Raw genomic sequence first — 13,614 nt, 5'->3', positions numbered from 1 at the left:
CGAAGAATGCCCCTTGACGACATCTACGATGGCCCTGCCGAACCCGTGTCCTGAAGGCACCGCAGAGGGCACCACCTAAACGCCGCACCACGACCCTGGTCTAACTGATGACGCCTGTTGACACTGCCACCAAGCCGCTGCTCACACCGTGACCTGTGGGCACCGCACTCTGCACCGCTCGCTACACAACGAAGACGTGGCCTTCCTGACGCCGCCACCTCCCGCCGAAATTTTACGCCACTGCCGCACCGGTGTTCAGGGGCACAGCTCATGAGATACACGACGCACCGCCCTCATCCCACACCGCAGCCTTGGCTCATCAGCCGACGACAGCGCTTCAGCAACGACAACGCAGCTTCTCGCACCGTGACCTGCTAGCACCGTGACGAGCACCGCCTCCATCTCGCACTGCGACCCTGGTCTCACCGACGATGCCATCTGATGCCACCACCAAGCAGCTGCTCGCACCACGACCTGGGGGCAACGCACGCCGCACCGCTGCGCTTCACACCGCAGCACCCAACGCCTGTTGGCGCCGGTGCTCTGGATCCCCTCAGAAAGGAGCTCGACTTGCAACATGAGTGACTTCAAGGGCCCCATCGCCCTGCATCTGTGAAAGGTACTGTTTGCGGGTCTTCCCGACACCGTAGTTGTCCTGCGACCCCGCGGTCAGCCAGAACTGTTTTTGGATTTGTTGTGCACCACGCTGTGATAGCCCCGGACAGAGGTATTAACATTAAGGAACTATTTTTAAAAGCATATTTTGATAAGTGAAGATTTTGAAGTATAGTATTGTGGATTTCTATCGTATTTGGTCTTGTCTTGAGTATATAACAATTGGATATTTTTCTAAACTAGTGTGGTGTCCTTTTGTAGTGCGTACACTGTATTACTGTTGGTTATGTGTAAATGCTTTACACACTGCCTCTAAGATAAGCCTGACTGCTCGTGCCTGGCTACCAAGGGGGTGAGCAGGGGTTATTTTAGAAGTGTAACTCTTTATCCTGACTAGAGTGGTGGTTTCTGCCTCGCTTTGGCACAAGTCTCAGCTATGTTATGTATGCATCAAGACCCGGTCTCTGAGGCAAGCCTTTTACAATTAGAACGTGTGCATACTACTGTAGTTTTCTACTTTGCACATACTCCTCTATTTTATTGCTTATGAGGTAGTTTGGAACACGTTTTTCTGCCTCTCATAAAAAAACTTTTTTCAAAAGACAGTCTACAAGACACACATGGTAAGTGAGATCTTGTTCGCCAAGTATATTCGAACCCAAAATGTTTTTCAAAATAAACAAAAAAACATATAAAGCACAAATGAGGTGAACAAATTGTGAAAGAAAGTGCAGAAGGACAAAATGACCCCTCACGGGCACACCACCAACGGGGTAGCTTGTAGGTACTCACCAGGTAAGCCCACTTTTCTCATCATCGGTGGTCATTTTGTCCAAAAGAAAAAGTGTCCAAAGAAAGAAAAAGCAGGAAAATGTAGGTGCACTGAAGTGACAGACGATCACACTCCACGTTGTGGCCAAAGTGATTAAAATTGGCAGGCACACTCTTCTCACAATCACTTTATTATTCACTAAGTGTGACCTGCCACATTAAAATAGGCAGGTTGCTATTCATGCATCCCATTACCAAATGCCAACATGTTTCTTTGCCACGAAAATTTTTGGCAAATTCTTCAGGGCCAGACACTTCACCAAAGCACCAGTGTTGAACACACCGTTCTGGTAGACTGTCAATTGCAAAAGTACAAAACAACAAAAACACACTGCGTCAGAATTCAGCTCGCTCATCCCACAAAAGTTCTATATTGTGCAATGATGTTGATCATAATTACCCTCAATCAGCCTCTGTCTCTCATACCAGCTTTTGAGGTAAAAATCAAATGGAAAAACTCCTCATGTGAGGCCTCATATCTGATTGACCCTTCAGTCTTTGTGTCAATCTAAACCCAAATCCACAAAGAAAGGAATAAGAGTTTCAAGGTCACATACCAATAGTTCTTAAAATCATTCATCATAAATCAGGTTGTTATGCCTTAAGGCCTAAGTGTGCCAGTATAATCTTGACCCAGCGAGCATTAAATTAGTACTAAATATTAGAGCAACCAAAACCGTGCGAACCAATTGCACTTCTCGGTGTCAATATAAGAACAGTAACGACTATCAACAAAGAGTAAACGTAATAGGTGCCAGTGCTTAGTGCAGATGACTGAGGTACGCTGGAATAAATGTTATCTTATGTGCTTTCTAACACCTGACTGCAGTTGCATTCGTGTGGTTCGCATTTTCCTGATGTTTGGCATTACTGTGCATTGTCCTTTGGGTAGCAGCATGCCAAGAGTCCCAATGGGTCTTGTTGCTGATGCACTCTGCAAAATGATTATTGCTCGTGGGACTATGAAGAGTAAATGATTTCAATTGTCCACATTGCTTGAGTCACTTAAGCCTGACTAATGTAGCCTGGGCCCTGGGGTGGGGTGCGAGGAGGACAGGAGTTTGGAGTGGATCTGCTGTTGAACACATGAATCATTTTGTGTGTGAGTTTGTGTGTGTGCGTGTGTGTGTGTGTGTCTGCGTTTGGTTGTGTGTGGTCATGTGTGTGCGTGTGGGTGTCTGTGTCTGTGCGTGTGTATGTGTGTGACTGCGTTTGCTTGTGTGTGTGGTCATGTGTGTGCGCGTGGGTGTCTGTGTGTGTGCGCATTTGTGAGTGTGTGTCTGCGTTTTGTTGTGTGTGGGTGGTCATATGTGTGGTGTCTGCGCGTGTGTGTCTGCGTTTGCTTGTGTGTGGTGGGTGGTCATGTGTATGTGCGTGGGTGTCTGTGTGTCAGTTGCTGTTACGCACGTCAACACGAGCATCAACACAGCACTCACTTACCTCGCACCGCAGCAGTATCGTGTCCTTGCCAGCTCCTCGCAGGTGACTGAGTATGTGTTGGGGACACGGGTGCCTGCCCAGCGTGGCACTGTACAGCCACGCCACGTGAAGACCCCGCTTTTGAGAAAGCTGCTCCCTGGTGGCAGGCAGCACGTGCTCCTCTGGCTGGAGCATTAGGCTGGTAAAAGCCTGACGTGATCAATACGTGCATAATGAGAGCATGCAATTGATTCTTGCAGCGGGGGCTTCTGGGGGCAGTCATTAGGCGGCGTCTGACCAGAGCGTTCTGGCGTGTGGAGTCTGACGGAGCGCTGTTCTCTCTCCTCTCCAGATCTTCAAGAGCATCGCCACTGAGGAGGCCACCCAGACAACAGGAAGCCGGAGGCTCATCAGCTTCTCCCTGGCAGGTAAGGCATTCGCCTTCTACTATCATGGCGGGCATCCAACTCCAAGGCTATGCTTTTAGGGCTGGGACGTGAACTCGGAAGGGCATTGCTGTGATATGTCAACAATGGAAGGGCGTCATCAGGAGCTCTGAGAGCAGTAGATACACCCTCATCTGCCCTCTTTCCAGAGCTACAGTGCATCAGAAGATAGAACTGAGCCTAAAGGCCATTTATGACTGAAAAATAATGTTTCCTCCCTCAGTGCATTCTGACTGTAAAACGTGTAATAGTATTCTTCAGCCTGTTGTTATTTTCTAAAGGGTGTGGTTCTTCGATCAAATCACTGTTACTCAAGCGTCTTTCCTTCAAGTTTACGTAAATGTTGTTTGTTATTTTTAGCACTTGACTAATGTGGTATTCAATTGTATTCTTAGTTTTTTTTGGAAAAATAAACAGAAATTCCAGCAGCTAATGATTGAAAGGAATTAGAATTGTGTTCTGAATCTTGTAAAAACAATAGCAATAACCTCGATGAATAATTCTCAGGATGCACAATAATCATGACTGCCCATGACAGTGGTAATTTTCTCAAAATGTATTTGTACTGAGTACTACTTTGGTCTGGTGAACTCCAGTATTGCAGGGCATTGCGCACAGTCTGTTATGGCACAGTGAGATGATTGATCTGGGTACAGATTTTTCAATTTACAATTCAAAACATACATTTTATTATCCGAATTGTTTGAAACTGTACTAGGAGTTACGATTGTAACTTAAAGGAGCTATGACATTATTACCCTTTCGATATCACAGAACACATTGGAGAAATTCATTGTGAATTGCGCACATATTAATGTCACACGTTGTGTATTTGTGAGACAAATGTGTTGTAGAATATACAGACAAATGTTTAGGTTCATATTCTGCATTCCATGCATTAGGTTTCAGTAGGGACAATGGTTTTGATTTGCAAAATAAATAGTGGAGGGAGTTTGTGTGCTTCGTACAGGCCACAGGGTTGCATCTCACGATGCCAACTCAGACTTTCACCTTTTTGCTGTTGATGAATGCGGGATAACTTGACAGGGCAATGTGGGCACCTAATATTTTCAGTGCTGTGGATTTGGTTTCATTGCTAAAATTCATTCTACATTGAGGATGCGCCGAAGTGTCTATGGTAGCTGTGCAGGTCAGCGCTAAGGGAAGCTCTGCCCCCATCCGTCGCTTCTAGGTACACACGGTAAATGAATATGGGTGCAGAGGGAGGTCTGGTCCTTGAGACAGAAGATACACACAGGGCTACTCAATGGCTAGTGAGCAGTGTTTGGAGCAGATTGCCAAGACTCGCAACCTGCCAGTTTCAATGAACCTAAATCCAACCACCCAGTATTGGGCGTGAACTTTCCTGTGGCCATTTTGTAACCCTGATGGTAAAAAGTGATTCTCATATTTCAACTGGCCTTCACGCAGTAGCCTGCTGTGCACTAGGGCTCACTACCCCCATGAGCAAGTTACATATTCATGCAAGAAATCTACGTATTTAGTAGAAAACAAAAAAAAAGATATCTACTTATGTAGTTAAGAGCTTTTAAAGTGCTAAGATGATGTCTGGAGGCTAACCATGAAGGATACCACAAGGTTCTATTTTTTTTAAAGAGAAGAGATGAACGTTTGTGATGCCGAAGGTGGGATAAACAAATCCAAATATTTCATTTAATAATTGATGTTTTCAAATAAATGTATAGATGGTTCTTTCCTTGACAATTTTATTTTCACAAATAAATGTATAGATGGTTCTTTACTTCTTGACTATTTTATGTTCACAAATTATGGCAGAGACTTGTCGTGGTGGTTTATTGGAGTCACTGTCTCCCTCACAGAGTGAGGCAACTATTCAAGCACTTTACATATCTGCACTCTCAGTTTACAGCCCTTCCAGTCTATTCGTCGTAAAGAGGACTTTGCTTTTCCTGCACTTAAACTAACTTAAAACTGCCTGTCCCTTTTTATGCACGTCACTATGCTTGTGCCAGGAAAGGAGACTGCCTGCCTCAGCGTTGCAGAAGAGGGAGCAGGTGGTGGCCCACTCCTTTCTGGGAATTGCATGAACCATTTAAAATTGGGCTTGCTACAGTCTTACCTTTGAGCTGCTGTTTCAAAAACAAAATTGTTCAAATCTATTTCCTGGAAACCCTTTGTCTCACGAGTCACTGATATTCCAGGTAAAGAGGAAGAGAATCATCAATAACATTCAAGCGCGAACGGGGGTTTTCTCATGAATTGGGATGACGAACAATGCAAAAAGACCACAGTTTCACCTCACATACATCACCAAAACAGGTGAAGCTGAGCAGGAAAATACCAAAACATACGTGTCTCTCATCTGGGAGTAGTGAAAACATGTAGTATTACTGCCTTATCCTCAGGGACCTAGCTTAGTAAGTGAGGTTTGGGGGAGGGGTGCAGTGGGGGTAGCGCAAATATCAAATTACCCAACTTAAAAAAGCAATGGGCTGCATGGTGAAGGGGTGACATAACCAGGTTTTGGTATTTACTGTTTCCATGAGGAATATTGTCAGTACTGATCTGTATTATGTGGGCCTCTGTCTAGAGTGGCACAGTGGGTGAAAAATAATGGATTGGAATGTCACTGCGAGCGATTGCCACTGGTTAGACAAGGGGCCTACAACCTTTTATGTAGTGAGAGATACTTCTGAGCAGTGAAAATTATTGTGAGCTACTGAAGTCCAAGCCACTCGCGCACTTCTACTAGACACCCCCACACCCAGCTTCATTACCTCTAAGCTTAATGTTCATGGAGCCAAAGACTAGGGGGCAGATTTATGTCGGACGTGCGCCACGTTTACGCCGCCGTTGCGTGATGCAACGGCGCGGAAACGTGGCGCATCCCTGCGACCTATTTACAACGTGACGCATCTAGGCAGATCCGTCACGTTGTAAAGCCCTGCGCCACATGGAACCTGCGTCAGGTTTCATGTGGACGTTCTGTCACAGGGTGGGCGTTCCCTCGTAGGAAAGCCCCGTAAAACTGACGCAGTGAAATCTACAAGATTTCACTGAGTCAGTTTTACGATGCTGCTGCGTCAAATCCTTACGCCTGCTTGAAGCAGGCGTAAGGAGTGACGCACCACGTTATGTATGGGTGGCCTCTGTACATTGCAGGAGTTGCGACTCACTTGCGACGCTACTCCAGCAATGCGCCGCCCGTACACCACAAGATGCGTCACGCATCTGCCCTTCCTTGCACCATGGTGCGCCGCATTGTAAATGCGGCGCATCTGTGGTGCCGCAAGGAGGGAATTGCGTGACGCATCAGTTCTGGCGCATCCCTGCTGCTTTGCAGAGATGCGCCAGAACTCATAAATCTGCCCCTAGGTTTCAAACAAAATACTTTCACTAGGGTCACTATGATAGGGCTGCCATGTATATCAGTGAGAACGTGGGCTTTGGAAATGTATGAACATGTGTTCGTAGGAATAAGATATATGTGCATGGGTAAACGAGAGCCTGTGTTGTATGTACTTGTGGTAATGAGAGTTGGATAGATGCACTGCAGGTGAGTTGAGTGGCAATAAACACGTTACTTCTCATTTCTGGTGTACCGAAAGGAGGCGTCGAGGGTCCTACGACGTCTTAATAACTAAGTTTACGAAGCGCGCCTAGATGAAATCTAGACTCATCCCTTGCGGGCACACAATTGGTTGTCTTTTGCATGAAAAAGACTTTCAATCCTGTTGGTTGCTTAATGTTATTTTTTATTTTGTGCTTTTGTTAGAATTTGAAATAAAAGTTTTTTAACATCTTATGTTTTCATCTTCATTTATCACAAACATAGTGATTCCTCAGGCAATGTCAATGTTGATTTACCAATGCATTTCGGGCATTATATTTATGCCCTTCATCAGGGAGACGACACTGAAAAAACATGATGAATTATAATTACTGTCTGATATGTCAAATCATATAACATCAAGAAATATCTCATTTCCGAAAATATTACCAAAAATATTACTTTGCATGCACAACATCTTGACTGTAGGGTGACTGTGTGGAAACAGTGGCTGTGCGCTAACGAACAGCATGGTAAAAGAGTGGTGTTGTATTTTTAAAAAAACGTGGGATGACGAACAGAATAGTGAAAAGGTGATGTTTACCATACAGTTTGCATTGTGAGCGGAAAAGAACGCGATACCACTTACATGCCTTTCGTGGTCAAAAGTTCACATCTGTAACAAGAGACGGAGGAAAGAATTATGGTCTGGCCGAACTGAGCTCGGGCAAACACTGAATACATTGGGTTTGTTCGTAGGACCAAGTTAAACTAACCTGAAATTGGGATGTCGGGCTAGTTTGTGAGGGCGTTGTGGTGCTTCCGTAGCTGCGGCACGAAACGAGATTCGGTCGCGCTTTGTTATTTTTAAAAAAAGTTCCGATCATGTGGGTGATCACGTGACCATGGATACGAGAAAAAGACTAAGACATGTCGGCTCAATGTAAAGGTGGATGAGCTGGTCTACATGAACAGTGGTGAATGGAGGTGTGCATGGTCACCTAGTGAGTTGTGGGAAAACGGTCAAAAGAAAAAAGTGTTCGTTGGTGCATACGAGAATGTTAGAAGAAAAAAATGGAATAACAGTGTAATAGAATCGTCAGGGCTCGAACTGTTGCGGTGCGGATGTAGAGCTACTGGGAATCGTGTTTAGTGGGTTGAGCCATGGGGGAAGTGTATTTGGGAAATGGAAAAAATGCTGATAAGTGAACATAAAACGGAACAAGTGTCGGATATTCTATGTACAAACACAATTAGCACAGTATAAGGTCATAAGAGCAATTATTTACAGGTAACACGAAAACTCAATTCTATCGTTCAAACCCATCGGTTTTTGGGTCATAAGTTTATGAATCCAGTGATTCTCTCTTCTGAGTAGGTGTTTAGAATTGTCTCTCCCTTCCCTTTTGGACGGATTCTAAAATGATGAATTTGATTTGAGAAACATTGTGGTTTTCTTCCGTGAAATGTAATGATAAAGCGGATTTGGTATTCTTCAGTCTGATGTTGGACTTGTGTTCAGTTAGTCGCACTTTGATGCGACGTTCCGTTTTGCCTACGTACATTTTCCCGCATGGGCATCTTATTTCGTAGATTACATTACTAGATTCACAGGTTGCGTTTACTTTTAGTTTGATCTGATGCCCTTTTGTTGGATGGTTTAACTGGTTTCCTCGAATTATATTATTGCAATTCCCGCAATTCAAACAAGGTTTAGTTCCTGAGTATGTTGTGTCATCAATAGTAGTGTTTTGAAGAATTTCTCCCAAATTTCTTGCTCTGGTGAAAGCAAATAAGGGCGGTTGGCTAAATGATTGTTTAAAATCCGGTTCAATGTTCAAAATTGGCCAATGTTTGCGAATAATTTGTTTATACTTCTTGCTGGCTGTAGAATACTTTGATACCACCACAGTGCGTGTTTGGTCCATTTTGGGTTTGTGGGTGAGAAGAGCACTTCTGTTGATTTTGTCAATTCTCTCCTTGGATTCCTTCACTACTAAGGGTGGGTAGCCTCTTACTGCAAACTTGTTGGTCATCCCTTGAAGTCGGACCTCTAAGATTGTTTCGTCTGAAATTATTCTTTTCACTCTAGCCATTTGAGAGAACGGAAGGTTCCTGATTAGGTTAGGTTCATGGAAACTCGAGTGCAATAACATATTGTTCCTGTCGGTAGGTTTAACATGCAGGTCCGTTAGAAATCCACTGGGAGTTATTGAGACTTTCACATCCAGAAAATTAACTGAGGTTTCAGATATAACCCATGTGAGTTGAATACGTTGGTCAATATCATTGAATTTCATCAATGCGGTTCGTAGTTTCTCCTCGGTGTTGGTCCAAATGATGAAAAGATCATCAATATATCTGACAATCATTTTGAGGTTGTCTATCCATTCTTTGTTCAACAAGATGTGTTGGTTTTCATACCATTGCATAAAGATGTTGGCATACACGGGGGCTGCCGAATTGCCCATAGCCATGCCGGTGAGCTGTTGGTACCATGTTTCGTTGACTTTGAAGTAACTATGATATAGTATGAAGTACATCAACTTCATAAGAAAGGTTTGAAAATCTAGGTCCAATTCTGTATGAAGTAAGGCTGTTTGAACGATAGAATTGAGTTTTCGTGTTACCTGTAAATAATTGCTGTTATGACCTTATACTGTGCTAATTGTGTTTGTACATAGAATATCCGACACTTGTTCCGTTTTATGTTCACTTATCAGCATTTTTTCCATTTCCCAAATACACTTCCCCCATGGCTCAACCCACTAAACACGATTCCCAGTAGCTCTACATCCGCACCGCAACAGTTCGAGCCCTGACGATTCTATTACACTGTTATTCCATTTTTTTCTTCTAACATTCTCGTATGCACCAACGAACACTTTTTTCTTTTGACCGTTTTCCCACAACTCACTAGGTGACCATGCACACCTCCATTCACCACTGTTCATGTAGACCAGCTCATCCACCTTTACATTGAGCCGACATGTCTTAGTCTTTTTCTCGTATCCATGGTCACGTGATCACCCACATGATCGGAACTTTTTTTAAAAATAACAAAGCGCGACCGAATCTCGTTTCGTGCCGCAGCTACGGAAGCACCACAACGCCCTCACAAACTAGCCCGACATCCCAATTTCAGGTTAGTTTAACTTGGTCCTACGAACAAACCCAATGTATTCAGTGTTTGCCCGAGCTCAGTTCGGCCAGACCATAATTCTTTCCTCCGTCTCTTGTTACAGATGTGAACTTTTGACCACGAAAGGCATGTAAGTGGTATCGCGTTCTTTTCCGCTCACAATGCAAACTGTATGGTAAACATCACCTTTTCACTATTCTGTTCGTCATCCCACGTTTTTTTTAAAATACAACACCACTCTTTTACCATGCTGTTCGTTAGCGCACAGCCACTGTTTCCACACAGTCACCCTACAGTCAAGATGTTGTGCATGCAAAGTAATATTTTTGGTAATATTTTCGGAAATGAGATATTTCTTGATGTTATATGATTTGACATATCAGACAGTAATTATAATTCATCATGTTTTTTCAGTGTCGTCTCCCTGATGAAGGGCATAAATATAATGCCCGAAATGCATTGGTAAATCAACATTGACATTGCCTGAGGAATCACTATGTTTGTGATAAATGAAGATGAAAACATAAGATGTTAAAAAACTTTTATTTCAAATTCTAACAAAAGCACGAAATAAAAAATAACATTAAGCAACCAACAGGATTGAAAGTCTTTTTCATGCAAAAGACAACCAATTGTGTGCCCGCAAGGGATGAGTCTAGATTTCATCTAGGCGCGCTTCGTAAACTTAGTATGTACTTGTGGGACAGAACATACCTTTCACCATAAGTGGCACTGTTACATGTATAACACAAAAAACAACCATTTTTTATTTCAAATGGGAGAAATTTAAAGTGCAGAAATATTTTCTGCAAAAAATTATCATAATATTGAAAATATTTCTACACTTTAAATTTCTCCCACTTAAAAAATTGCTTTTGTAAAGGTATAAATATGGGTATCAAACAAGGGGAATAAAAAGGACGATTATTTAGTGGGGTCCAATGTACTTGTCCAACGCAGCAGCAAGCAAAAGAGTGTTGTACAGAGTTCCCCAGTGGGAGCCAGTGATATAGCTCAGTCGATTGTCTCTCTCAGTTAAGGTGGCGGGACAAGTGCATGGTGTAGACCCTTTTTCAGAATTTTAGGATACCTCACACAAGTCACCGACAGGCCAACACCTGTTGTCCCAATCGGTGGCCGTCCAGCGTCATCATTGGTATCCTGCTCCTACGGCAGGCTGGCGGTGCAATGCCCGTCGGGCAGCCCGAAGGGCCGCACTTTGATGGAGATCTTTTATTCCGAGCCAGCGGGTGTATGTGTGTGAGGGACCTAGGGAGTGCAATAGTGAGCAAGGGGGTGTGTGTGTAGAATTAAAAGAAGTCAGTCGAGTCCATTAAGAGTAACTTTAATGATCAGGCTCGCTGCTTTGTTAAAATTAAGGGGTATTAAGGAGTGATAGACAATGAGACCAATCCTTATTCAACCCTTCATGTGAAAATGGTCGACATGTTTCTTGCCGTAAGGGCAATTCATCAGGACCTTAGTGCTCATATAATTGCTGGGTGTCTGCTACTTGCGACCGTGGGACGGGTAGGTGCATAGATGCCCGCCTTCAGCGACGCTTGAGGAACCTCTCACCCGCTGTTGGCCCCACATGGACAGCTTGTGAGGCACCCGGATCCACATTAGCGGTTTCCAGCAGGTTTCCCGCCTGGAACCATTCCAGTACGATACCATTCAAGTCGTATATGGGGGTCTTCGCAATCTAGCAGACACCCAGCAATTATATGAGCACTAAGGTCCTGATGAATTGCCCTTACGGCAAGAAACATGTCGACCATTTTCACATGAAGGGTTGAATAAGGATTGGTCTCATTGTCTATCACTCCTTAATACCCCTTAATTTTAACAAAGCAGCGAGCCTGATCATTAAAGTTACTCTTAATGGACTCGACTGACTTCTTTTAATTCTACACACACACCCCCTTGCTCACTATTGCACTCCCTAGGTCCCTCACACACATACACCCGCTGGCTCGGAATAAAAGATCTCCATCAAAGTGCGGCCCTTCGGGCTGCCCGACGGGCATTGCACCGCCAGCCTGCCGTAGGAGCAGGATACCAATGATGACGCTGGACGGCCACCGATTGGGACAACAGGTGTTGGCCTGTCGGTGACTTGTGTGAGGTATCCTAAAATTCTGAAAAAGGGTCTACACCATGCACTTGTCCCGCCACCTTAACTGAGAGAGACAATCGACTGAGCTATATCACTGGCTCCCACTGGGGAACTCTGTACAAAGGTATAAATATGACACGTGTCTACCAGCCATTGCGAGCAAGATGCCTGCTGTGTGCAAATGCAACACTGAAATGGGAGAAAAAAAACTGAAGAGTGAACTAGGTTTATATGCACCTCATAAAACCCATCATTTAAAATTTCTCCCATTTCATCACATTTACAAACAGCTGGCATCTTGCAGCCAGTGGCCTGTAGACCTGGTGTAATATGTATAACAGAAAAATACAGCCATTTGTTTAAATAGGGGGAATTTAAAGTGAAGAAACATGCGTCATAAAATATTAAAATGTAATTGGCTTAATTGAAAGTGGAGAAAAACATTGACTCGATGTGCCACACAACTATTTTTATCCACTTTAAATTTCTCCCATTTGAAATAAATACAGTATTTTTCAATTATAAATATGGCATCACGTCTACTGGCAGCTGGTAGCTGGTAGCAGGAAGCCTGCTGTTTGTAAATGAAACATTTTGAAATGGGATCAAATTAAAATGAAAAGTTAACTTAATCATTCATTTAACTTTTCATTTTAATTTTCTCACATTTATAAGAATTTAAAAACATCATTTTGTTCTCATGCTCTAATTTTGAGTTGACAAATACTTTTATTTAAGATTTAAATACCTCAGTGCTTCAAGTTCTTCACCTCCCTGGCTCATATATCTGACTCCAGTACTACTCATTATCTGGCCCTGCTATCTGCAGCCTTAAGATAATAATGTAAAATATACACACCGTTCCTTTAATTTTAAAAGGAAAATGTGACCCTGTGTTTTTAAAAAAATTACCCAAGGCTGTGAGCTAATCTGAAGGTGTTTGTGAGCTACTGGTAGCTCGCGATCTACTGGTTTTAGACACCATTATGCATTTTCCTAATATATCAAATCGTGTGTCTATCCTGCATACTGGGAAATATAAGTCATCTGCTACGCTTTATCTAGATTATGTGATGTGGCTTTGACATCACCTCCTGTAGTAGCTTATTGCAGTTATGCTTACCTCTGTTTTGGGCAAAGTATCTATCTATGTGTGTATCTAGTATGCATTTAAAGTCACCACTCCGTGTGTTCAGGCCATTCCAGTCTTCAACTAGCTCCTCTCACTCCAGTAAGTATTGTATGTTTAGGCTGTGGGGTTTTAGGTTTAAACCTATAATAACTGATAAAACCCCACTGAAAGAAAAATAGCCCTCACTGGTGAAAATGAAAATATATATAAACACTGAAAAAACACCTGCACAACCACAAACTAAATGCCATTCAAAGGAAGGAAAAAGAAAGTGAAAGAGTCATTTTGTTCTTACTGAAGGGGTCAATAAAATGTAACTTTGTTATACAAGCTAGCAATAAGAAAGACTGGTTAACATTATTCTGCTTGAGTTTTGTT

At 43.2% G+C, this 13,614-nt stretch overlaps 1 protein-coding gene across 1 annotated transcript in view; it reads left to right on the top strand.

Moving 5' to 3' along the window:
• HECW1 (HECT, C2 and WW domain containing E3 ubiquitin protein ligase 1) overlaps nt 1-13,614 on the top strand; it is a 624,284-nt gene that overhangs the window by 272,068 nt on the left and 338,602 nt on the right. Inside the window, exon 4 of the mRNA XM_078688193.1 lies at nt 3,218-3,293. Coding sequence (XP_078544319.1) covers nt 3,218-3,293 — 76 coding nt within the window. The remainder of the gene's footprint in view (nt 1-3,217; nt 3,294-13,614) is intronic.

Source organism: Lissotriton helveticus, chromosome 4_1 (genome assembly GCF_964261635.1).
Source record: "Lissotriton helveticus chromosome 4_1, aLisHel1.1, whole genome shotgun sequence".
NCBI classification, from domain to species: Eukaryota; Metazoa; Chordata; class Amphibia; order Caudata; family Salamandridae; genus Lissotriton; species Lissotriton helveticus.
This window is presented reverse-complemented; position numbering and strand designations above follow the sequence as displayed.